At 36.9% G+C, this 26,371-nt stretch overlaps 4 protein-coding genes across 6 annotated transcripts; 2 read left to right on the forward strand and 2 right to left on the reverse strand.

Annotated features, from left to right (window-relative positions):
- Positions 1-2,136: 2,136 nt before the first annotated feature.
- On the forward strand, positions 2,137-5,149 carry LOC147284880 (Wound-responsive family protein). Its single transcript, XM_086244972.1, has 9 exons — positions 2,137-2,386; positions 3,171-3,383; positions 3,488-3,540; positions 3,622-3,678; positions 4,000-4,065; positions 4,150-4,221; positions 4,367-4,476; positions 4,558-4,649; positions 4,838-5,149. The coding sequence occupies exons 1-9, from the start codon at positions 2,137-2,139 to the stop codon at positions 4,888-4,890; spliced, it is 966 nt and encodes a 321-aa protein (XP_086101098.1). The 3' UTR covers positions 4,891-5,149.
- Positions 5,150-6,160: 1,011 nt separating this feature from the next.
- LOC147284881 (ammonium transporter 2 member 3-like) lies at positions 6,161-8,040 on the reverse strand. Its single transcript, XM_086245739.1, has 3 exons — positions 7,432-8,040; positions 7,051-7,336; positions 6,161-6,675 (listed from the first exon to the last, which is right to left on the reverse strand). The coding sequence occupies exons 1-3, from the start codon at positions 8,038-8,040 to the stop codon at positions 6,161-6,163; spliced, it is 1,410 nt and encodes a 469-aa protein (XP_086101865.1).
- A 10,540-nt stretch (positions 8,041-18,580) lies between these two features.
- LOC147284882 (serine/threonine-protein kinase STY17-like) lies at positions 18,581-25,570 on the forward strand. Of its 3 annotated transcripts, none has more exons than XM_086242862.1 (17): positions 18,581-18,943; positions 19,387-19,501; positions 19,599-19,717; positions 19,820-19,939; positions 20,597-20,651; positions 21,762-21,872; positions 21,962-22,012; positions 22,409-22,584; positions 22,659-22,766; positions 22,865-22,938; positions 23,237-23,412; positions 23,669-23,764; positions 24,035-24,115; positions 24,294-24,347; positions 24,428-24,562; positions 24,631-24,739; positions 25,442-25,570. In XM_086242862.1, exons 1-16 carry the CDS (start codon positions 18,747-18,749, stop codon positions 24,709-24,711), a joined length of 1,749 nt encoding a protein of 582 aa, XP_086098988.1. In that variant the 5' UTR covers positions 18,581-18,746; the 3' UTR covers positions 24,712-24,739; positions 25,442-25,570. The 3 variants fall into 3 exon arrangements, with proteins under 3 accessions (XP_086098988.1, XP_086098989.1, XP_086098990.1); XM_086242863.1 differs by lacking the exon at positions 25,442-25,570 and adding an exon at positions 24,876-24,951; XM_086242864.1 differs by lacking the exon at positions 25,442-25,570 and having other exon boundaries at positions 18,582-18,943; positions 19,599-19,699; positions 24,631-24,951.
- IQD20 (IQ-domain 20) lies at positions 25,519-26,049 on the reverse strand. The gene is made up of 2 exons (XM_086243651.1): positions 25,813-26,049; positions 25,519-25,704 (listed from the first exon to the last, which is right to left on the reverse strand). The coding sequence occupies exons 1-2, from the start codon at positions 26,035-26,037 to the stop codon at positions 25,519-25,521; spliced, it is 411 nt and encodes a 136-aa protein (XP_086099777.1). The 5' UTR covers positions 26,038-26,049.
- Between the last annotated feature and the right edge of the window lie 322 nt (positions 26,050-26,371).

Consider the following 26,371-nt stretch of genomic DNA (forward strand, 5'->3'; position numbering starts at 1 on the left):
GGGTTAATAAGATAAAATTCTTTCGCATTGAGTGGCGTCCTTGTATCAAATTCTCTGAAGATGAGGTATAAGATTAGGGTCCTTGTATCAAATTCGCTTCCGTCTTCCATCTTTCTTTGCGCTTTTTGAGGTCTCTATACGTGGATATTGGGGGCTTTAAGATTCCTAAAGCACCCTCACTTGCTTCTTTCTCTAATATCGAATACTTATCCATACATTCTGCTGAAATATCAGATGAAGGGATTTTCAAATGGATCTCATGTTGCTGCAAATGCATTAAGGAATTAGATCTTGAAGGTACCTATGGTACAAAAAATATCACCATCGAAAGTTCCTCTTTGAAATCTTTTAAGTTTCAGCAAACTTGGGCGGAAAATGGTTTATTGCATCTTAACATCTCTTGTGAGAACCTTGAAGCTATACATATAAGCTGGGCAGATGGTGCAGATTATAGAAGCAAATCATTAAATATTTTTGCTCCAAATCTTAAATATCTCAAATGGGAAGAGAATTTGTGCATTCACCAAATTCTAGATGAGCTTGAGGAGGTAACCATACAGCTTTGCGCCAAGATGTAACTTATGCATGCGTTGTTTCAACTTGAGGTGTGACAGCAACCTCCTCTTGCTATCAATCATCAAACATGGGTTCTTAGTCCTCTTGGTTATTTCATATTTAAATCAACACTTGATCTCATGAGTTTAATTGTGCCAATTTTCATAATCCACACTCCCCTTTGGAAACAAAAGCTCAGTAACCATGGTTTTCTTCGAAAGTATATCCTAAGTTAATCCCGCATCCTAGAAAATCCCAACCTTTGGGCCAAATTGTGTTTTTGGGCCAATCAACCTCACCCTCAAGCTTTGGGCCAAAATGGGTCGTAGGCCTATAATTAACCATCTGGGTCTAGTCCAAATATTATCTTCTGGCTTATCTATAGTTGTAAAAACAATTACAGTAGAAAATTCATTTTCATTTTTAGATTGTTTATTTGTTTTCATAAAATTGATTGGGTTGAGTCGAGTAAATATTACATATAACCGTAACACGACCACTTGATCTAATTAATTTATGTGTTATAATATGTAGGTAGATGTTATTAATACTATACCATACAAGTATAAACTCATTGTCCACCCATATTATAATACATGAATTAATTAATTACATCATATCTTTATGTTATGGTTAAAACATAATAATTTCGATTGACTCCACTGCGATAGAGAATCCTGATTTTCTGAGGAGGGCTGCTATATGCACACCCTTCTTCCTCTCACTACACACCTTTTTCTCACTTTACACCCCTTTTAATATATTCAATTTCTCAATATACATCCTTAAAATTCTTAAAATACCTTCATTACAAAAGATAAAGATAAAGCAAAACCCAGCACAATCTTGACCCCATCGCCGGCTGCACTATTGTCAATGGTCTAACTCTTTTGCCTACTTTCCCTTTCTTTGTCTTTTTCCCATTTTCCTCTCTCTCTCTCTCTCTCTCTCTCTCTCTCTCTCTCTCTCTCTCTCTCCTCTGCTCCTATGCTCCTCTCTCCGGTCTATTGCAAAGGCTAGCGACAAAGAAGAGAAGAGAAGAGAGAGAGTGAGAAAGGGAGAAAGTGGGAAAGAGAGATAGAGGGAAAGAGAGAGGGGAAGAGGGAGAGAGACAATGGTGGCGGGCAATACGGCTGAGGTCAGGGTAGGGTTGGGACTTAGGGTGGCAGGGTTGTCCTTTATGGTCATTTAGATTTAAGTTAAAATTGTAATTCACTAAAAAAGAGAAAAGGATGTGTAATAAAAATAAAAAATAAAAAATAATGTACATATAGCAGCCTTCTTTTCCAACTTATAACAGTTTATGTGACTTCAATTTCGGAAGGGTACCAAATAGAATTTGTAGAGGGCACGTGTTTCCAGATGGATAAAATAGAACAATACATTAGAAAAGTTGACGTATTAAACTGGGCGGACAAGCAGGGAATATTATCAATTCTCATTGATATAAGCAAATGAATCAAGAAAGAAACCGCCATATAATTGAAAACTGAACTAACAACTCTCTTTCTTCAGCTCTCTTTTCTCTCCTGCTCTCTCTCTCTCTCTCAGATATTTCTTTTATTAATTTTTATATCTATAATGCTGGGAGCTCAATTGTATGTGACGGATCACTCAAATGCCGTATTTTCGATCCCAAATACTTGGCCTGCTGCTTCTTCTTCTTCGTCTTCCCGCCACTTCGCCTTGGTGGTTCGATTAGGTTTCAGAACGAAACGGTGTCGTGGACTCAAATCGATCCGCATTACCTGCAGCTCTTCGTTCCATGGCAGATCCAGTAGTGCCGATCATCAAGATTACGACTATCTCCAAGCTTCGCTCCTCCTTTCAGGTCCCAACTCCTCTCCTTTGCACTATCTATGATCACATATATACATATATATAACATTTATATATGTGTATATGATAATTGTTTGAATTGATTTTGATTTGCTTCTGTTGCTCTGCTGAAAGACTTACTTTTTCGTCCAAAAAACGAAGTGTTTTGCCTAAATTGTGCAATGACAATCTGGGAATACATGTAAAATAAATTGTTCATGTGTGTGTATATATACATATAGATATCTAAAATAAAGTAATTTGCTAATTGAGTGAATCGGGTTTTTATCCTTGGACTTGGACTTGTTTTTAATTCTTGCAGTGTGTATATATGCTATCTGAGCAAGTTTTTGTTGAGAGAAGTCCCACATTGAAAATGTGAAGGACCTTGCTAGTGGTTTATAAAGGTTTGGGCTACTCTTCCCATTGCCAATTGGTTTTGGGATGGATGTCTAGATTTCTTCATGGTATCAGAGCAGGTTATCCACGTGATGCGCCTAACGGCCACACGTGCTCCCACGTCACCCAATATAAATTGTCCACGTGTTAGGCTTAAATGACGCCACACGTGCGGGGGCGTGTTGAGAAAAGTCCCACATTGAAAATGTGAAGGACCTTGCTAGTGGCTTATAAAGGTTTGGGCTACTCCTCTCATTGCCAATTGGTTTTGGGATGGATGCCTAGATTTCTTCAGTTTTCTTTTTTCTCGAATCTTCTTGTCTAAAGTAAAGTAATTTTCCAATTGAGTGAATCGGGTATTCATCTTTGGAGTTGTTATTTGTTTTTAATTAGTGCAGAAACTATATCTCACTACCGTATGCGAAGGAGAGGATTTCAAGAGGAGACGAAATGGCAGTCCTCTGGTAAATTGCATCCCTTTTCAGTCCAAGCAAGCAGACCCCGAAATGTTTTCGATTCATTAGGCCGAAACTTTGTCCAGCGTTTCCAAAGTCCTACAATCTTTCTAAAGATTTCGTGCGATGGGGACTTTTTGCTTCCAATTGTTGTAGGTATAAAAAAAAATTATATACATATATATAAATATAATTTCTAGCTTAAGCAGTCGGATAATTCACATCCTGTGGTCATTAATTGTATTTATCTGATGTTTCAGGTGAATTTGCCATAGAAAATCTCATGGATGTCCAATGGGAAGATGAGAATGGGGTAACTGTTTGAGCTCTGTAATTAAATTGATCGCCTTCTTATGTAAAATGTATATTGATCCCAAAACTGTTCTTGCTGCAGGATTCCCCAGATCAATTCCAGTTTGTTAGAAATCTCGTCGAAAAACTTGGCTATCAAGTATGGAGCTAATTCTTTACATGTATTAAGTACATTATGAAGGCTTGTGTCATTAGTCATTTCCTGCTTTAGCAATCCATTTGTATTTATTGCCTGTCTATAAGAATACTATCAGCTAGATTTTAGAAAAAGTGAGTGGTAAGAAGGGAATTTGGATATGTATGTTTCTTTAACTTAAGAAGACATTCATAGTCCTTAGATCTCAAATGGGTAGCATTGCACTTTGATTCTACTAAATTAATTTTCTAAGTTGAAAGTGGGGTGTAAAACCATTCAGGTTATCATTCTCTTTTTTTTTTTTTTGCCACCTCTTCAATTCAGGTGAATATGGTGAGAATTACAGAAAGAGTGCTGAATACCTACTTGGCCAGATTGTATTTTAGCAAGGTGGTAAAGACCTTATAAGTTAAGTCTTAGTCTTTTTAACAAAGTGAAGCAACTTTATGACATCGAGGTTCCTGTTATCTGCAGCCAGGCAGAAATGGCATTCTTAGTGTGGATGCGCGTCCGTCAGATGCCATAAATGTCGCACATAGATGCAAGGTATATATTCCTTTCTTGCCTTCCTCAACAAAACTGCTCATAGACTTTATGTCCATGCATGTGCAAGCAAGAAATCTATTGGTATACGGATGAGCTTTTCTTTTAAGCTACTATTAATTTTGAGTGGTATTTACTGTGTGTGCAGGTACCCATATATGTAAATAAACAGATTGTCTTGACAGATGCTGTAAGAATCAGTTATGGGACAGGCAGAGTGCGCGATACAATTTCTACTTATGATGTAACTCTTGACAGGTACTGAGTTGTATTTTGGGGGCCTCAATTTTGATTCATCTGTTTCTTTATGGGTCTAATCATTAGTTATATTATTTTCAGTGCTGCAGAGGGTCCAGATTTTTTAGTTCAAGAACTTGATTTGGTGAAGAACATCAATTTAGCTATCAAAGAGGAAAGATATAATGATGCAGGTAATTTTTTAGGACTTCATCCACTGCTTTTTCTGACTACATAATTTTGTATGTACCAAGTACTAAGTCATGTGACTTCTTTTTTACTTTGTTTTTCTTTTCATCAATTTGCTTCAGAATTCAGATTGCCTGATGCATGCTTTTATATACATTGGATATATTTGTAAATTAATGACTGGTTCCTGCAGCCATGTGGAGAGACAAACTAGTCGAATTTCTCAAGTCAATTCAAGGGCATTAATCAATATATAGGGTGAATCCACTTCTAATAAGTTGCTGCTTCTATGCATTTATGCCTGCCTTACTAGACTTTTGGGGCATAGCATTTCAGTAGAAAGGTTATGGTGTAAGGAACACCATTATGAATTATTGGATAAATGAGGGAACTTCTAGAAATTGAATGTACAGCTACTGTAAATTATTTTCCCCTAAATATGTGTATGTAAAATCATATATTCAGATGAATTCTTCAAGCCATAATGATAGTCAGTTTTCTTCGGAGATGCACATCCACAGTTTGTAAATCTTAGAAAAATGTTGTAAGACAAGAAAGAATGATATTGTGTTTGCCTTTACTTTATTTTGAATCTAATAGAAAGTATCTCTTGTTTCTAAGATAGTGATATATTATTAGATTTATGCAGTGCTCTACTTCTGCTGATGTTTGAGCTGACATTTACATTGTTTACATACAAAAAGCTTTGAACTTGAAACTCAAAAGCTCAACCATCTCAAGGCCTGATTTATTTATATGATCTCTCTCCTCTTCCACTAAATGCACAAAATATGAGAATAAAGCTGAATATAACCGATCTTCCCTCTGCGTCTAGCATATTTTTCCGTACTTACCTTTGTTTCCAATAAAAGCAGCTCGCATTGTACCCACCAAAAAAGAAAAACTGCTCAAATTATCAGAATTGTAATGCCACGGCCCTTCCATACTTAACTTTTTTTTTTTTTGTTGGGGGAGGGGGATCGAATTTGGGTGCGGATTGGACAATTTCATGACCCTTCTAACTGGGCTATCCAACAACTGCAACCATTATGGTGTCTTTTATGGGGCGGATGTATAAATACTGAGAACGCATATTGACTTAGAGTAAGTTCAGCAGCAGATCACAATTCTTGGTTATCTTCTCCATCTAATAAATGAGAAGTCTGCTTTGAAATTGTGCGCCTTGCGCGCACGCATGGGGCATGCCTGACTATATGCTTAGATATAATAGAAATCTCCCAAATAGGCTTGCAATTTGTAACCCATCAGATATACAAGGATAGGTGACAAATAGACTATCATGTTTTCTACTGGTTGAATGACTAGTCATTATTGTATGCACAATGCTCAGAGCAACTATATTCCTCACAAATATAAACATTTACACTTGACAAACAAGAGAAGAAGATCATATGGACCAAAACAGCAGCCAGCAACGAGAGTTTCAGTATGCATTCTTTCAACGATAAAAGGAGGACCGAGAGCACTTCAACTTATTGAATTCCCATTACAAACTTCACTTATGCCGCCGGAGGATGGAAGGAATCCGAATCGCCCTTGTAGGCAACTTCTCACCATCACCCCACAGAGCATAGGCCTCTTCTCCATGTGCAGCATCATCACCAATCTCAAGGTCCTCTTCCTTCATCCTAAGATCAATAAAGCGACTAATCAAAATGCAAATGAAGCTGGTGACCACAGCATTCCATATGATGATGAAAGCTGCTCCAACAATCTGGTACCCCATTTGTATGAGACCATCCATTGGCTTCCCATCAAGGATGCAGTAGAGCAAGCCCGGTTTGTACTTATGGTCACTTGGGAACATCAGATTCAGGAGGTTGGCTTTTGCAAAGAAGCCTGATAGGAGTCCCCCCAAGACCCCAGCCACTGCGTGGGTGTGGAAGGCTCCCAATGTGTCATCCACTCTTTGGAAGAAGGCTGATCTTCTATGCAACACCATCATTGTGTACCAGGGTATTGAACCAGACATTGCTCCCATTAGTATTGCTGCCCAAGGCTCCACAATTCCTGCTCATTGTATATATTATTTGGTGGGTGTGCTGCAAAATTGCTTGTATTTACTTTCTTAAATCAAAACCCCCATTCATAATAATCATCATGCTTTTGTTGTCTTGTTTTGTAGAAAGTTACAAATTGATTCCAAAAACATGTTCTTGAATGACAGTTTATATGGCCTTATTAAAAGAATGTTCATGTTATGTGACCCATATATGTGATACTGTTCTCCTATCAAATATATCATATATCTTGGATGTTTATATTGTCCAACTATCAATCTGATACCACACGTGAAAACATAAGAATTCACCTAATCAATAATTCAGATTGACAGTTTGATAACATAACATTTCAAACTATGTCAATACATGAAGGACTAATTACCTGCACCAGGTGTGATGCAGACAAGGCCAGTGATCATCCCCTGAACTGCACCAATCACAGAGCTTTTCTTATACACGATCATATCCAGCGAAACCCACACCAAAAGGCTGGTGGCAGTGCAGACATGGGTGTTGATAATGGCCAAAGATGCAATCCCATTTGCTGCAAATGGAGAGCCACCATTGAAGCCTGTCCACCCAAGCCATAAAAACCCTGCACCTCCCAACATGTGAATTATGTTGTTTGGTGGGAAGTGTTGCCTGTCATGTGATTGCCTTGGTCCTACCTATTATATGATCATCACCAAATTACTAAGAAACAAACAAAAGAACAAACAGGCAATAAGCATAGAAGGGTATTTGCAATTTGCATATCAGTTACCCAATAAGCAGCAGTGAAACCAGCCACCCCAGAAGAAAGATGAATCACATATCCACCAGCATAATCAATGATGTGTTTCTCAAGAAACCCTTCATGTCCCCAAATGCTATAAGCCCCAACTGTGTAGGACAGGGTCAGCCACATTGGCACAAACAACATCCAAGCATAGAAGTTCATCCTCCCAAGCAAAGACCCGGCAAGCAATATCACAGTAATGGCAGCAAAAACAAATTCATAGTACACATAGTCAGCCATTGGAACATAAAAATTGCTATACTGGTGGAGGACATACTTTTGGCTCAGAGCAAAACCAGGCTTGCCTACTATTCCGGCTCCCCGGGTACCAAATGCCATGTTATGGGCCCAAAGCACCCAACAGATGAGGACTGCAGCAAAGGCATATAGGGCCATGAAGGCTGAGTTCACTGCCCATTTCTTCTTCACCATGCTTCCATAGAGTATAACAAGGCCAGGAACACTTTGCATGCCCACCATGGTGGTTGCTATTAGCTGCCATGCATTGTCTCCTTTGTTGTTCCAAAATGGTGACGCTTCGTCTGGCCTGAGCCCCGGTGGGAGATCACTAAATTGAACATCGGTAGAATTCATTGAGATTGAAAGAGAGGAAAGAAGCTTTGGAAAAATTTTGGACTAACTTAGTAGGAATAGCAATATATAAAGGTATTGAGCTTTGGAGTTTAGCTTAATTAATGTGCACTTTGAAATAATCCACAAGTTTGTTTTTAATTGTATCAAAGGGTACACCCAACATTCTTTGCTGGCTGATGGATGTACATTACAGATTCATTTTGAAATTCTTAAAGTAGTAACAGAGACACCATTTTGTACCCATTGCTAATGTTAACATGGTGTAAGGTTAAACTCCAAAAGGGTTAATTAGTTTAATTTGCTTGGTTTGTCATTAATTAACCCAATTGTGTACGGATCATATCAACCAATTGGTGCACCAATATATATTCTGAAAACAACTTCTTTGGTACTGCCTCTTAATTACTTGTCTACACCACTAGCTAGAGTTCCATCAAATGGGTCCAAGAAGAGGCATATAAGTATATATATATGTAAGTTATGTAACCATGTATCATGCATGGGAGGTATGACAACTATTGCTTGGAGAGAATAAGAATTAAAGCACACCCGTTTTATGATTGATGGGGTTATTTTGGTACTAAGCCTTTGTTTGGCTCATTTTCCTCTGTACCCTTTATCTCTTTCTGGGTGATTTCATTAGCTGGAGCGTGGAAAGCTATGCCATGGTATATTCTGTTTGGACTCACCTTGACAAAGAATCAGGAGGACTTGTTTGGATGCATTCATCCCTAAGAACCTTCTAAGAGGGAAAAAGTTAATTGTATACCAACAAGAATTAAAGTGATTAGAGTATTGAATTGTTTAAGTGGTTAAACATGCTATTTTTGTTTGCTTTAGCTTTGCACATATTGTTCCCTATTCCAATTGGCTAGCTTTATTAAGATTCTGCCTCCTGAGAGGCTTACATACCAAATATTGAACCATGAATTTCATGAATGGGGAAGAGTGAAACACAAAGCTACTCAGATATATAGAGTAGGAAATTACTCTTCTCTAGCATGGAATGCAAATGTGAGGTCGATAAAAAATGTGAGAGAGCATTTGAACAACTAAAACCAAGAGAAAGAAAGAAAGGATGAATTTCATTAATATTTTCCATATTTGTGCCAACAAAGTAGCATCACCACACACCTCCTAGCAATATAGAACCTGGATCTTTTCTCTTTTGCCATGCTCAAGCATCCATGCCTCCTTGTGCAGACAACAGAATTACCATCCAACCCTTGCCTTCGCTTGGCTTGAAGAGATATGCATTGACCCATTATCAACAACCCCTATGGAGCCCGAATTTAACTTCCAATAATATAAAAAACACAGAAAAAAATTAATCAAATTAATTCTAAATCTAAACAGAGCGAACTCAGCAATGATTTCCCATTCTTCATGCCAAACACTTTATTGTCTCTTTCTCTCTTTCTCTCTGACTCTACTCTGTCTTCTTTCTGTGTCTCTCCGTCTGTGTATTTGTTTCCATGAATGACAAAATGGCAAAGGTTTTATTTGTATTATTATACGATTTTGTGTGTTGCTGCTACGCTTTTTCACATAAGTGGACTCGCTTTTTTCCCATCGGACGGTCCTGATTAGATCGAGATGATTCATGCGGTTTTGTCGTCCGCGTTTTGGTGTTTCATTGGGTCACACGTACTCAATCGTTGTATTAAGCAAGGCTGATATATTGAAACGGTGATGATGGACATGAACTTTTACTCGAATATGATCTCTTTTTTAAGAACGAAAACCTTGGAATTAACTGGAATTAATAATTCCGCAACAATTATGAGCTTTTTTTTTTTTTTTTTTTTTTTTTTTTTTTTTTTTTCTCTTAAGAACAACGATTATGAGTTGCATATATGAACTATAATTCGTTTTGAAATATTCATAACAATTTGACTATAATTAATAAGTTGAGAACTTTTGTCATTTAGGACATATGTTTTGGTGTTAAAATTAACTTAAGACACATATTTAGAAGTGTATTGATGTAAGGCACTTATTAATAGTTTGTATCAACATAAGACATGTTAAATATCTCAAGTTGTCATGATACAATTGGAGAAATTATTCTGTGTAACTGATACATCACTACGTAGTGTCACCAATCAAACGTGTTATAATATGAGTGAATGTTATTAATACTATACCCTACTAATATAAATATATTATCTAATAATACACTTACACGTTAAATTAATTATTCTACATGATGGTGTATCAGATACACCCATTAATTTTTCATACAATTGAATTGTACAATGTATAAATTCATTCTTTAGAACCCGAGTTTAAAAGTGAGTTAGACTCATGATACTTTAACATTATTAGAACCCATAATATGCATTCCTGTCCAATAACATTATTTGGACAATGATATCAAACGTATCTATGTGTTTTATATTTTTACCTTAAGAAGTAAATACTTGAGTTTTGCCGTTTGAAAAAAAGAAGTAAATACTTGAATATTCAAGGTTTCTTTACTTTTCTTTTAGTTTATAAGAGAGATCAATGGACAAGAGTGGGGTCTACCACCATCGATGATGGTGCACCACAGCTTGTATATTGCCCATATTTGGTGGCTCAATCAATTAAATAAAATGTTATTAAGCACCATAATTGAGTATCAAAAAAAGAAAAGCATTATTATTGAGATGTCATAAGATTTTTATTAATAATAGGGACTTTGATTATAAAACAGTTCCTACCAAATACGAGTCATATAGGGGACTTTTGTTCCAATTGAAAAAAGAAAAAAGGTATAAAGAGACTTTTGTTTTTGTAATTTTTATTTGCCATGCACTTTTGTTTCTTGGCATATATATCATTCATATATGTCGAGGGATGGAAACAATTCCCACCGAAAGAATTATAAAACAAATGTCAATTGATTAGGAGATAACTTCAAAGTTCAAAAAACTATATATAGACATTGTGACAAACCAAGCAGGATAAGTAACAACTAACACGACATCATCACCTCACCTCCACCTATTTAAAGGATGTATGACCTTGATGCATATGCATCATCTCCAAAAGACAGTATGTAACTCCAACAGTGCATTGGATTCATTGTTTTTTATAATGCATGTATTTTACATATTGTTTGGAGAGTCCGATACAATATGTCAAGCTCAAAATATTTTTTCTCATAGCAATATGAACTACTTGTATTTCTGCATCAAATGATATTAATTTTGTATGTTAGTGAAAAAAATAAAAAATTTCATTTGGCCCTAATCGCTTCAAGCTCTGCATCCCCGACGCATATGTTCGTGAAGAAGATTAAAGACAGCAACACTTTGGTTTTTGAAGTTGTAATTGTTTTTGCTACTCGTTAGCTCTGACCTTGTAGGCATGAAATCTTATTTTATTTTGAGACATTATTTGAATGGTCTTTCATTTCATTATTTTGAGACAACATGATGTTATAGTATATTGATTATATTATATTGATTATTTGAAGCTTCTTTGTGTTGGACAACTATGTTGATTATACCCTTAGCAGCCAATCACAAGAACTTTCACTCTCATATTTAACACCAGCTAAAATAATTGTATCACGCTCTTCACTTGTTAATAGAAGCAACATAGCAGAAATTGTAAATACTTTAGCACAATGGTAATAACAAAACTCATTTATTTATTGATGACAAATCTGTGTCCCAACAAAACTCATCAAATGATATTATTTTTGGAATTTGGGTCCTTTTACTTTTTCAAATGAGACACTAATCAAAACCATATAAAAAGGATTTGAGACATTACTCTTAGTTTCTTACTTTCTTCCCGTTCTTTATTATGGACATGGGCCTTTTTATAGGGTTGTTAGGCCCAATCCAATTTCAAACCTTTACCTTGCCAACCCAAATGCACGCTTTCTATAGACTCTAGGCTATAATAATATATATAAAGACGCCGCAACCTAGGTCTTTGATTGAAGGACCACTCTGTTTTATATTTTTCAAGTCTAGAACATAGATTGCTGTGGACTGTGGACTGTGGACTGTGGACTGTGGACTGTGGATAAGATTGTTTAATTATTATTATTCACTTTGATTAGTTGATTCGTCAATGATTTAGCAGCGGCCATTGACCAGTTGCAGCATACCAGATCGACGGACAGGATGTGCCCACCATTCTCAGCTGGAATTCTTATATATAAAGAATTTAAGCAACTCCATTAAGCCAATGAAAATGGTTCCATCTCAGAGTTAATGATTGGGTCAAAGGAAAATGTGCTAAGTCAATGACAAAAGAAAACTACTAAAACAACTACCAAATTAAGGTGGACTTTGTGAGGTGTATAATTATATTACATGATTTATTATATTTGAACAATTCCAATTAATTTTAGAGTCCGTTAATATACATATATTGGCATATAATTTTATTAATCAAAACCACCTAAAGTCTCATTCTTCCTTTGCGGACCAACTACCACAAACTCATTCTTCATTTGCGGACACCACACCACTACTAGATTCCAAAATACTATCCGAAAATAGACATAACAAAAACATAACATGCAGACATCTTCTAAAATACCAGCATCAACGCATCACCAAAAAACAGAAACTGAAACTACAAGTCCGCAACTTCAATAAACTGCAGTTTCACTTGTAGTTAGTAACTGCAACTGCAAGTCTGCAACTCCAATAAACTACAGTTTCAGTTTATTTGCAGTTCCAGAAATTACAGTTTCTGCAGTTTTAGTTCACTTGCAGTTCCAGAAACTGAACTAAACAAAAAAAATCAAGAACCTACTACTGATAAGGAAGCTGCAGTTTCAGTTCATTTGCAGTTCCAGAAATTACAGTTTTTGCAGTTTCAGTTCACTTGCAGTTCTAAAAACTGAACTAAACAAAAAAAAATCAAGAATCCACTACTGATAAGGAAGGCACGAGAGTGGAGTTGGCTTCCCCAATAACTTTCTAGGCATTGTTATAGTGAGGAACTTGGCTTGTTCTTCGGCAACGTTGCGACAAGGCCGAGATCAGAGTCAACATCGGGGCTCCGATCGAGTCTGGAGGTTGCTGGGTGTTCTGAGCTCATAGAGATGAAAAGGGAAGAGAGATGAACTCATGGGTGGTTCTCTCGTCGCCATCCATGGCCGGATGCACACACACGCCGTCGAGGAAAGTTGCAGCGAGGGAGAGCAAGAAAGAACAAAGAGAGTGCTTGGGGAGAGAGAAAGAGAGTGATGAAAGAGAAGATAAATTTCAGAAATGAGGGAGAGAGAGAGATACGTGAGAGAGTTTTGAAAAAATTAAAAAATTAGCAACCATTGGATTGCTTGGATAGCTAAGATAAAAGGCCTATACCAAACTGGTACTAAGAAATGAGTAACCAATCCACTCTCAAAGTGACCTGATTGTTAAATATTTTAAATAGAGGGCTGCTATTTGCACACCCCTTTTTTTCTTTTTGCACACCCTTTTTCTCTTTTTTTCTCCTACACACCCCACACACTTACCTCAAATTCAAAACCTCTCAACACACACCCAACCCATTACCAAAATACCCTCATTTCATTACACACCCTCCCCTCTTTCCCTCTCTTTTTTCTCTCGTTCACACCCCCCTTCCCCTGTTTTTTTTTTTTTTTTTCCTTCTTCTTCTCCAACCCTCCCCCAGCCAGTCCCTCCACCCAACCCACCCAGCCCCTCAACCCCTTCCCTCTCCGACCAACCTCCCTGCATGCAGCACCGGCCACCCTCCTCAATCTCTCTCTCTCCTCCCCGCATGCAGCAGCACCACCTCACTCCCTCCCCCCGTTTCACCCGACCCACCCAGCCCATCTCTCCCGCACCCTCCCTGCACCACCTTCCTCCCTCTCTCTTCCCCGGCAGCACCACATCCCCGTCACATTCTCTCTCCTAGCTCCCTTCCTCTCTCTCGCGACTTCACCTCCCCACAACACCACCTCTCCTGCAAGCTCCGCGAAGCCGAACTGCCGGCTCCAACTCCTTCCAGCCACCTTGTGCAGCACTGAGCTCAAACACCCGCCCGCCCAACTGCCTGGTCGCATCGTCGATGGAGCAGCTGGGCACTTCTCCGGGGTGGAAGCTCGACGGTGCGACGCGGGAGTGGCGCTGGCAGCAGCTTGGCTCTGTTAGAGACAAGACAGAGAAATGGAGAGAGGAGAGAAAATGAGGAGGTGACCGGTGGTGGTCTCACCTCTCGCCCAAGCAGAAAAAAAAAAAAAAAAAGGTGGCAGTGGTTCGGCAGACCAGTGCCGAACCCGTCGGTTTCGTTCGACAGGTAACCGCCGAACGAACCAGTGCCGAACCACCTGCCACCCTTTTTTTTTTTTTTTCTATTTGCTTGGGCGCGAGAGAGAGAGAGAGAGAGAGAGAGAGAGAGAGAGAGAGAGAAGAATGTGGTAGTGGTGGTGGCTGTTTTGGTGGTGCAGGGGCTGGAGGGCTAGGTGGGTTGGGTGGAGGGGGGAGGCCGGAGGGGGAGGGGGAGGGGGAGGGAGGGAGGGGTGGGTCGGGTGAGGGGTTGAGGGGCTAGGTGGGTTGGGTGGAGGGGCTGGCTGGGGGAAGGTTGGAGAAGAAGAAGAAGAAAAAAAAAACAGGGGAAGGGGGGTGTGAACAAGAGAAAAAAGAGAGGGAAAGAAGGGAGGGGGTTTATTGTCTTTTTTTTTTTAGTTTTTTTTTTTTTTCTAATAGGGGTGTGCAAAAAGAAAAAAAAAGGTGTGCAAATAGTAGCTCTCTTTAAATATGTGTATTACATGTTACAAACAATAAGTAAAGTGTAGTAGAGAGTAATTATTTCTTAATTTTATCCACTGACATTTTAATAACCCAATGACGTTAATCCCACATGAAAAATAACAATTTCGTTGTCGGTTTATAAAGAATAGAAACTTCATCAATATATATTTGTTGCTTTCACCTATTTAATATACCGTATGTACCCATTAATTGGATGGTACTTTTTTATAACCAATTATATGAAGAGTTGTTCTAAAACTAAAGATTCAATCTTTGAGTTAATTACACTGCAAATGAAAGGTTTAACCCATACCACAAAGTTTTTAAATCAAGTTTAACTTAGTGAATCATCGCTGTAGGGCACATTCATCGTCTACAAGTGGATCAACTACAAGTGTGATTTAATTTGTTAATCCTAGCTAGCTAGCTACGTACATTCGGTTTAAGGATAAATATTCATTAAATCAAATCATTGTCTTGGGCGTCCAAGCTTGGACCAAGTTGATTAATAAAGAGCAATATATTAGAATAAGGAATATATGTGAGCAAGCTAGCACTTGGAAACCAAATGAAATTGATATGCTTAATTTAAATAGTACAAGTGTAGTATAGTGTATGAGTTATCCTTAGCAGACCCATTTGGCCCATGCATGGGACTCATTTTCTTCTCATTACAAACAAGATTGCTGTCATGGCCTACCATATATAGAAAGGAATGATACTACTAGTATTGCATTGAAGCTTACTTCGCAGATGTGTTAGCAGATTTTGACGTATTCGATCTCAATAGTTCCAAGTACTAGTATCATAATCACTGAAGAGTCATTATCAGGTTAGCTACTTATTCCGATCTTAAAAATAAATATTGTTACGGCCAAAAGAAAAATAAGTATATTTGTTGCTTTCACCTGTTTAATGTATCATTATTTAACAGTTATTGGGATATTCCAATTTAGAAAGGGTAAAATTTGCCTCATACATTCAAGTTCGATTTTTCTTTCCTTCAAAAAAAAAAAAAATTTGTAGCCATTATTTGGATGATACTTTTTTTTTTTTTTCGTTATTCCAAGTTTCATCTCTCAATATACTAAACCATTTAGTGATTGATATTTTTCTTTTCAATATTGAAAGAGGTCTTAAGTTTATCTCCCCCCTCCCTCCAATTAAAAGAAAAAACTATCATACCTATTCTAAAATTAGAGATCAATTATCTTTGAGTTAATTATATTGCAAATGAAGGGCTTTATGCCTTTATACTATACCAAATTTTTTAAAATCAACTTGAACTTCATAGCGAACAATAACATTACATCGATCAAAAAGCTTTTGAGATTAGCATAAATGACGAGGAAGGTACAAACAAAGGGATTAGTATAAGATTAAGTCAAAAGTTTAATCCATTCCCAAAATAACTAAATAAAAAAAAAAAAAAAACAAATACACATCCATCAAGAAGAAAAAGGAAAGTTATGGTTTCTAAGATCAAGTATTTTTCATAGTGGAAAATAGCAGATTTTCATGGAGTGATTCAATATTTGACAAGATGGACCACACACGAGTCATTTAATTTGTTAAGTCAAATCAGTATATCTGTGTATGTAGGGTGTCCAAGTTGATTAATCAAGTGGATAAATTAAAATGAGGAATGTGAGCACTTGGAAACCAATTGGAATTTAAATAGTGTGTAGTACTGTAGTGAGAGTTATCCTTAGAAGACCTAGCTGGCCCGTCCATGTGCCTCATTTTCTTGTGCCACTCATTACAAATAAAGAAAGGAAGCTAGGGTACTAGCTACTATGCATTGAAGGCTTTGAAGCTTCGCAGGTCGATGTGGTTGGCAGATTAATTTTGACGTATTCGATCTCCATTGACTATAGTTCAAGACTCAAGTGCTAGCTAGTATCAAAATATTATCAGGCTAGCTAATTATTCAGTCATTTATAATTAAACAGAAATATTGAGCTGAGTTGCACAAAATTATTCACGTATTTGCTATTAGGTGCATAAATAAGAGTGACAATAATGTGCGTTTGTAATTATATATATACATGGTTGAAACTTTAAGAATGAAAATGAAAATAAATAACAAACTATAAAGACCAAATTTGTCACTTAATTGGCCAACCTAAAAAGATTAAAAAAAAAAAAATGATTTACATGCAGAGATCAAATTAATCACTAGTTTTGTCTCACATGGAATTGAAAAAGCTTTCATATGAAGTTTTTGTTGTACACGACCACATAAGCACTTATATCTTTTTTCTCTTGCCATTCAGTATTAGTGGGTTCAACTTGGTCTAATTACACCAATTAAAAATCATTCAGTATTTTTTAGTAGGTTTAACTTCCATTCCTACCAGAAATTTTTAAGAAATCAGACACCAACCGAAAAGTAAAAACGAAAAATTCATTATGGCTTTTTAATATATGCTGCAACCCTTTTATTTTCAGGGCTTGAAACATATGCACAATACCCAGCTAGAACAGAAGAAAGTTCAGAAAAGGATCGTCCCAAAAACACTTATAAACATTAATTAATAAATGAAGCATAGAAAAGGTATTTAGAATTTATGCCAAAAGCCTGATGAAGTTTAATTTCTTTCCCATTGTCACAATAATTCAAAAGATCATTGAATTAATCACAAACATCAAAACACCACAGAATTCAATATTGGAACTGAGCATAGATATTAAAAGCCATAAATAACCACTCATAACATGGAATTAATTAAAGCAAAATCTACTATTTAAAGCAGAAGCCAAATAAAATTATATTCAACAGAAGATGGTATCAACAAACAAAAACTACCAAGCATGCAATGCATATATGCTGTATTCTAAAGGCGAGTTCAATAATGAATACTACAACGCAAGTATATATCATCAAGGGCTCTGATCAATACTTGAAATAACCTCCAACTCACAGACACTAGCTTCCACCTTCTCTAGAAATTTGGGAACTCAATTTGAAAAGTCCATGGTGCCAACTTTGTATATTTAATTAACTGGAAACCTCCCTCTTGCAAGTTGCAACATTAATTTAAGAAGGGGATTACCTGCATTATGCATGTAGGAGCAAAAAGATGAAGCCATCAAAATTAAGTGAAGACAAATTAATTAACACCAAAAGAAAAACTTACCTATCTCCCGATGTGATACCACATGACATCCCCTCTCTTTTATTGGCTCTGTCTCTTCTTTCACTCTCTCTCATTTTTTGTCTTTATCTCTCTCTTTAAGAGATGCTACATCACTATAACATAAAAATAAATAAATTTTTTTTTTTAACACCAAGGATTATTTGCAAACTAGTTGGAAAAAGTACAAAAGTAAACATACTTACACTAACTAGACAAATTGATCAGTAATAAAAATGACTTTGAAATTTTGCATAGACTAGCTTTAAGCCTTTAACCATACTTCAAAAACATCATACATTGTTAGATGAGTTATTTTTTCTAGCTAGAGAACCTTTAAGACGGACTAATATGAGTTAAGATTAAAATAACTTCAATGTTCAATTTCCTCCGGTGTAAAAATAACAAATTATGTACTGTAAAAAAAACTAAAATTAAGGCTTTTTTATATTTTATTTTTATAGATATCCATGTTTTGGTTTTGGTGCACGTGCACCACACCACAGGTCCACAGCCGAAAGAAAGCAGTGTTTGCTAGTAGTATTGATAGATAAGCCAGTGAGTCAGCAGCTAGTGGACCCGTCACTAAAGCCATGACAGAAACATTCGATAGATCACCGAAGCAAAAGAAAAGAGCGAAAGAATCTCTCTCTCCTCTTCTCCTGCTCTGGCCTTTTTTCAGTTGGAGCTTCCTTTTTTTTCTCTCTCTCTCTCTCTCTCTCCAAAAAACTCCGTCTCATTCTCATTCGGTGAGAGCCTGAGCCTCCAATCATAGACTGCATATTCTCCCCTATTCCAATAAATCCATCACCAGATTCACTTTCTCCGAACCGAGCTTCGATCACCACCTCCAATGGCTATCGACGAAGACCTAGAGAGCTGCGCCAGCAGAGCCGCGCTCTCGTCCCACGCTCAGCCTCGCCATCACAGGCAGAAGCTCGAGGTCTACAACGAGGTGCTTCGCCGAATTCAGGAGATCAATTTTGAGGAGGCTAATCTTCCTGGATTTGATGATCAGCTTTGGCTTCATTTTAATCGATTGCCTGCTCGGTATCTATCGTCTTAACCCTACGTTTTTATTTTTATTTTTATTTTTATGTTTGTATTGGCTTTTGCCTTCTGGCATTGCTTGTTTGGTTGCTGAGAAACTTTGGTTAAGATAAAGAAAATAAGAAATGTAGGAATCTTACTGATGCTTCTACTAAGTGTCACTCCAAGCTTTGTTTAAAGATTCCTAAATTGCGCTGGAAATTACTGAAACTAATATAGGAAAAAAAAAAAAACACTTAATTAGCTCACTTTCTCTTTTTTTCTTATATGATTTTTTTGTATTACGGTTTAGCATCTGAAATTATGTATTAGGTGTTTGTATCTTCAAGCTATGTTTAATGGTTCTTTAAATCTTATAGTTTTGAAAGTTGAAGTTTGGATAACTGTGAGATCTTTTTTGTCTGTTTGTTGTTCTCGTGGTCATTGTTGTTGTTGCTATGTAGATACGCGTTGGATGTCAATGTGGAGAGGGCAGGAGATGTGCTTACACATAAGAGATTGCTGCAATTTGCAGAAGACCCTGCTAATCAACCTGCCTTTGAAGTTCGAACTGTCCAGGTGAACACATTTGGAACACGTTTATCGGAATTCTTCGATTATTGGCAAATCATAACTCTGTTGATGCTTAATGCCATCTGCCTGTGTGTGTATGCAGGTTTATCCTGTCTCCAACAGAAATTCTGCTGATTCCGTCCATTCAGATTCTTCAATGAAAGAAGATGCACAAAGTTCTTTTAATTGTTCTAACAGACAAGGGTATGGCGCATTGTATCAGTTACTCATCTTCCCCATTCTTGTTTTTCTTTCAATAACCTCACTCTCTCATTTTGTATTTTTATCTTATATGTGCTAGTCATTAAATTGTGCTGTCACCAGGATCCATGCACCGCCTACCTTCGGTTCATCTCCTAATCTTGAAGCTTTTGCACTTCAAGGCAATAGACACCATGTTGATGATGGAGATAGTGCTATGAGTGCAACACCATATATTCCTATGTAAGAAATGAACATTCCCCAATCACTTTGTGGCTTTCCCCCTTCATTTTGTGGGGGTGTTTAGTTTGTTACAATTATCTTTTACTTTGTTGATCTTTCAATTTATCAACTTCAAATCAGATACCATTTTGATAATGGTGTCTGCCCATGGACATGCGCTTGCATGTGTGAGTGAGAGAGACAGAGATAGAGAGATAGAAGGAAAACTGGTTTCTTCATTTCACTTAATGATAAATCTTAAAAAGTTCTCATGTGCATTGGAATATTTTTGAAGTTCAATAGGATTGTGAGTGAACAGTATGTTACAAAAATTACTATGCCCGAGATTTTTGATATTTAGTTGGTTTTAGGTACCCTCTCTCTCTCTCTCTCTCTCTCTCTCTCTCTCTCTCTCTCTCTCTCTCTCTCTCTCTCTCTCTCTCTCTCTCTCTCTCCCTCTCTAACCCTGTTTGTCAACTTTTCCTAGTTTATAGGGTTTTGTGCTCTATTAGCAGGGTTGGGAGCTAGATCTTTTAGGCTTATGTTGAAGAGGCTTCTATACTATTACTACGAAGTAGAGAGTTTGATGTTGTTTACCACGAACACAAATTTTTTAGTAATCCATTGATGTTGGTTGCTTGTTAATTTAAGTGTTAATTCTTGTTGTTAATTGTGCAGGCCTATGCATGAGATCACTTTTTCAACAGTTGACAAACCTAAACTTCTTAGCCAGGTAGTCCTCATCTGTATATCCACATGCATGCAGTGAACCAATATTTTTACAAAGAAATTATTATTCAGTACAGACCATCATCATTTTAATTTCTTCTCTGTTCTGTTTTTTAGGATAAACATTTAACATTTTTCAGATTTCTGAGTAGTTGGTTCAATTAAATCTCTTGACTGTTGAGCCTTTGTTACAATTGCTGTTGACAAATGTGCACAAGGGATCTGATATGTGGACGCTTTTACATTGACTCATACACATCTCATTATGCTCATAGCTACTGATTTTCGATATACATTTCATTATGTTTGAACTTTCCTTCCAGAATGTCCTTTATCATTTATGTTCTTCTTGAACAACTTGAAATCAATGCATTACATTTGGGGTTTTTTGGATGGACCAGATTTGCAATGAGAATTGTATTTAGGGGGGGATGTTAAGATGCAGAAAACCATTATCCTGTAAGGTGGCTGTTGTTTTACATTTGCGATCTTTCAATTTTTTATTTTTTATTAAACTTCACTGCCAAGATACACAGTATTTTTGTAAACCTTTTTCCATCTATTTAATTAATCTTAAACAATAAATTTTATTAGTTTTCATACTTCACTATGAAGGATTCTAATGTACTGCTGGAAGGACTCTGAAAAAGAGCATTCTTTTATTGATGGTTACTAGTTGTATCACTTGTATGCTATTGGCTATTTGTGCTTGACCTTGGAATTTATTCAAGAGACACTTGATATAAGTTTTAAGTTTACTTTTATAGAATAGGTTTTTTAGTTTCTAAGGAGATTCTGCTGTAAAGGGTGATCTGAGTAGTTGGGCTCTATAGTCTTGATTTCTTTATCTTGAACCATGTAGATAATCTCAAATGTTTGGAACTCTATCAGGTAGCTCAGAGTGACTTATCTTTTTCATGAGGTATGTTTGGTGGAACAGTGCTAGGCTGTTAACCTTAGAATTTCTTGTTAATGGATTAGACTGTAAACTGCATATAATTGTGAGTATTCTAGAATGTCCAAGATTCAGCAGTTATATTATATGGCAAATTTTTTGCTCTCTCTGTCTCTGTCTCTCTCACTTACTAAATAATTTGTGTGATTAATTTTTCAGTTAACTTCATTACTTGCTGAGATTGGGCTGAATATTCAAGAAGCTCATGCTTTTTCCACGGTTGATGGATTCTCTCTGGATGTTTTCGTGGTTGATGGTTGGCATTATGAGGTATGAATATGTATGTTTCTCCATGGATGTTTGACTCACACGATTCTTGGTCACTGAACAAAATTTTCTGCCATGTTGGGAACATATAGGAAACTGAGGAGCTTAAAAGTTTGTTGCAAAAAGAAATTTCAAAGTTTAAGGTATGTTTCTCCTTACTAATTTGCATAAAAGTTGTGTGATCTAGAAGAAAGTTTAAAATATCTTACGCTTTGAAAACACTCAAACTAGTTGAGGATATGTGAATGCTCTTGCTGGTTCCAAATAAAATTAGGTGATTCTTTGTTTTTGTATAATGAAGGCTTTGTTTTTGTATCATGAAAGCTGGATTCCACATATATTGTGACCATCGTTGAGAGGGTTCACCTTTCACAGCTGATCCCATGATCCCATGATTCACAATTTGATTATTGAAATAGAAACTATTGTCAGTCCAGCTTCACTTGCAAAGCGAGACTCAATAGTTTTCTTTGTTATACAAAAAGGGAAAATGAAAAAATGCATCTATTCGTTAATGATATTTCAAAAATGCCCTGCAGGAGCAATCTTGGTCAAAACAGCATCCTGTTGCTGCTGTTGGTGAGGACAACCAAACAAGGAATGAGTCCTTCCCCAATTGCCTAGAAATACCAACTGATGGAACAGATGTATGGGAGATTGATATGAGGCAGCTGAAATTTGAAAACAAAGTTGGATCTGGGTCATTTGGTGATCTGTAAGTTGCATTTGGAATCTTGTGTCTGATTGTTTGCGGATTCCGGTTTGACATCTTATTTCCAACTTCTTCAGGTTCAGAGGCACATATTGTAGTCAGGAAGTTGCCATCAAGGTTCTCAAACCTGAGCGCGTCAAGGCAGAGATGCTGAGAGATTTTTCACAAGAAGTTTATATACTGAGGTAATACCTACTGAGGTAATACCTACATATAATTCTTAGTGGCAGCTTCCATTTATATAGAACTTTTTAACCTTTTTTGATATCATGACTATCGGCAGGAAGATTCGGCACAAGAATGTTGTGCAATTTATAGGTGCATGTACACGACCTCCAAACCTATGCATTGTGACTGGTATATATCTTAGACAATCCTTTAGATTTATAGTCCCGATATATCCAAATATCTTAATTTTCCAAAATCATGGTGCTATGGATGGGTGCTTTATTTTTGTCTGTATTATTCATTTCTGACTAGTTACTACTAGAAGAAAATAATACTGTCTAGTGATATATGAGATTGCAATACCTACGAATTCTCATTTTATGAAATATATAGTGTATTTTGAGTTTTATGATTTGTATGCTTACTTGGTACCCTTATCCAATTCTCTGATGAACAACCTTTGATGCTCATGTTTCTGCTTTATCAGAGTTCATGTCCAGAGGAAGTGTATATGACTTTCTGCATAAACAAAAGGGTGTGTTTAAGCTTCCATCTCTACTAAAAGTAGCAATTGATGTTTCGAAGGGGATGAACTATTTGCACCAAAATAATATAATCCACAGGGACCTCAAGACTGCCAATCTTCTGATGGATGAACATGAAGTAAGTGGATTTCACAATTCTTAAATCAAGGTTCTTTTTCTGTCAATTAACACCTGTTTTCTTTCTTGCTGCTAATTGTATTTTAAATTTTTTTGTCTTGGCTTACCCCATGTAGATGTTTCTTGCTTTCAATATATGTATGTTACTACACTATATGTACATACAACCTGATACTTGATCATCTTACTCTATAATACACATACAATAGTCATAAACATCGCGGCAAATCCTAAATTCTTAGATCCTTCCTGTACAGGTTGTCAAGGTTGCTGATTTTGGAGTTGCCAGAGTGCAGGCTCAATCTGGAGTGATGACAGCTGAAACTGGAACATACCGCTGGATGGCTCCTGAGGTAGGCATCTCCCTCAATATTGGCTTTTATTTTGTGGAATAATATTGCAACAAGCAATATTTCCAAGTGTTAGAAATAAGAGTTTGTTTATAATGATATGATTAGTAGTTTAATATGATCACACTCAACTCAACTGAGACTTTATTCCAAAGGTATTTGGGGGTGATCAGAGAGTTCAACAATAACTAAATTGGTTGGTAGTTTATGCTGACTGCATTTAACATTTACCTATTTCTCAGCATCTTTTTGCAATGGTCTTTTTTGATGAAGGTCATTGAACACAAACCATATGATCACAAAGCAGATATTTTCAGTTTTGGAATAGTACTGTGGGAGCTTCTAACAGGACAAGTAAGTCCTATTTTTTCTTTGCGAGAGCAAATGTATTTGTGTGGTGTGCACTCATGCAGATGTGTTCGTGTGCACGATGCATGTGTATGTGCGTGGTTCCTAATTTATTCAGCAATCCATCAGTTCAGAATGGTTTAGATTTCAAAACTTATGGTCATCCTTATGTTGTATTTACCAGCTTCCATACTCATCCTTGACCCCGTTACAAGCAGCAGTGGGTGTGGTGCAAAAGGTACTTATCCTTTTCAAATACGCATAACTCTAACACAAACAATATTATTATTGGATGACGCCAATTGGCATGGCTGTCAGGGCCTACGACCTACAATTCCCAAGAACACTCATCCAAGGTTCGCAGAAGTGCTTGAAAGATGCTGGCAGCAAGACCCAACTCAAAGACCCCACTTCTCCGATATTGTTGAAATTCTTAAATGTTTGGCCAAGGAGGTACCATCTTGCCCAACTGTAGATCTTCTGGTCATTAATCATATTTAAATACCATTATATTGAAACAGGTTGGAAATGAGGGAGAAGATGGACACAAGGATAGATCATCTGGTGGTTTTTTCTCGTCACTGAGATGGGGGCATCACTAAGCGTGGGAGATGAGAAAACTCTCATAACGTATGTGGACCATTTCCATTGCACATACATTTTGCATTGTACAGTATTTGGACAAGCAATCACACAGTCGTTTTTATTGAAGTTTGTTCCTCTTGTTCACTCTTTTATAGACTCGGATTTTCTTTGTCTAAATTAGGTCCACTGGTTAGCGCCAACTGGTTAATGAGCCATCATCGAAATTTATTGTAAACTACCTTATGGTATTTAAATTTTCATTTAAAAAGAAACCACACCATAGTATGGTAGTTCCTAGTGGATGCATTCTTTCAATCATTCGCATTGTCTGCTCCAATATCTAGTGAGCTATTCACGCAGTAAGATTCCAGCATAAGCTAAATTATTTAAAGAGATAATTAGGCTTGGATCTTTTAGAAAAATTATTTTTAGATGAAAACCGAAAGTGTTTTAAAATTTATAAATTTTTTTTTTAATTCATAATAAAATCTTTTAATTTATAAGAATTTTTTTTAATTCATAATAAAGTCATCTTTCTATTTAAAAGGTATTTATGCTTAAAATTTTAGAGTTAAAATTTAACATAAATTTATAAAAATAAAATAAAAATAAATAACTTAATTGAAAATCTTAAATCACTACTAGTCTTAGTTTACTCATAAAATGGACTGAACTCTCTCTTATTTAAATGGAAATGCAAAGGGTTTTGAGCCTGAGATTTGAGAAGTTGTGAAATACTGTATATAGGAGAAGAAATTTTACTCGGTCTCAAAGTACACAGCCTTTTATTAGGGCATTCTATGACCTCCCCCCAAATCACATGGCTAAGGTGTGATGGATCTGCCATTACTAGACCCGCTGAGGAGCTGTCGTGCACGAACCTTGACCTGCAACTGGACGAGTGCACGCATGCACTGCAGAGCGATACGTGCCTGTTTTCTCACACACACTCCGCGAACCAATGCTTGTAGCTTCACCAGGCTCTTTAGAGCTCGAAATGCTTGTCTTGCCTGTCAAAAATTTCAAATAATCACAAACCAGAAGGGTTTTCAGGCTGTTGTGCAAAGCAATTATCACGCATCAAAGAACTTCACATAGAAAATTAATGAGTTATGTACAAGATGTCCTCTGAAGCAGGCTTGGATCTTGATGGCCGCAATATCTTCCTTGGTTAGAATTTTTTTTCTGAATGATGAAGTTGCTGAAGCAGCATCGCCATTAATGGGGTCTTCATGATTGGCCGTTTCTTCATGGGTGCTTGGGCTGGTGTTGTTATACATGACAATGATATCTCTGTTGGATGATCTGACCAGCTTTCTTCGTATTGTTTTGAACCAACCCATTCTTCTGTGATATCTATTTCTTCTTCTTCTTTAGTTCTTTGAGTGAGTTTGAGATTTTAGTTGGGGCATTCGATTCCCACTTAAAAACCATTGGATGAGGTGGCGTAAAGGGAGGAGATGTGGACACCATGTTTTGCTTATAAGCTTTATAGCTAGAGAGAGAGAGAGAGAGAGAGAGAGAGAGAGAGAGTTGTTTTCTTTTAGACTTTGGCTAGTGCTTGTCAGACACTGAGAACGTGGAGGGATGATCTCTCTCTCTCTCTCTCTCTCTCTCTCTCTCTCTCTCCTATCTACCACCAAATCTGTCTGTGTGAGTTTGAAGCATTCTACGCTC

Source organism: Dryas octopetala, chromosome 5 (assembly GCF_963921425.1).
Source record: "Dryas octopetala chromosome 5, drDryOcto1.1, whole genome shotgun sequence".
NCBI lineage: Eukaryota > Viridiplantae > Streptophyta > Magnoliopsida > Rosales > Rosaceae > Dryas > Dryas octopetala.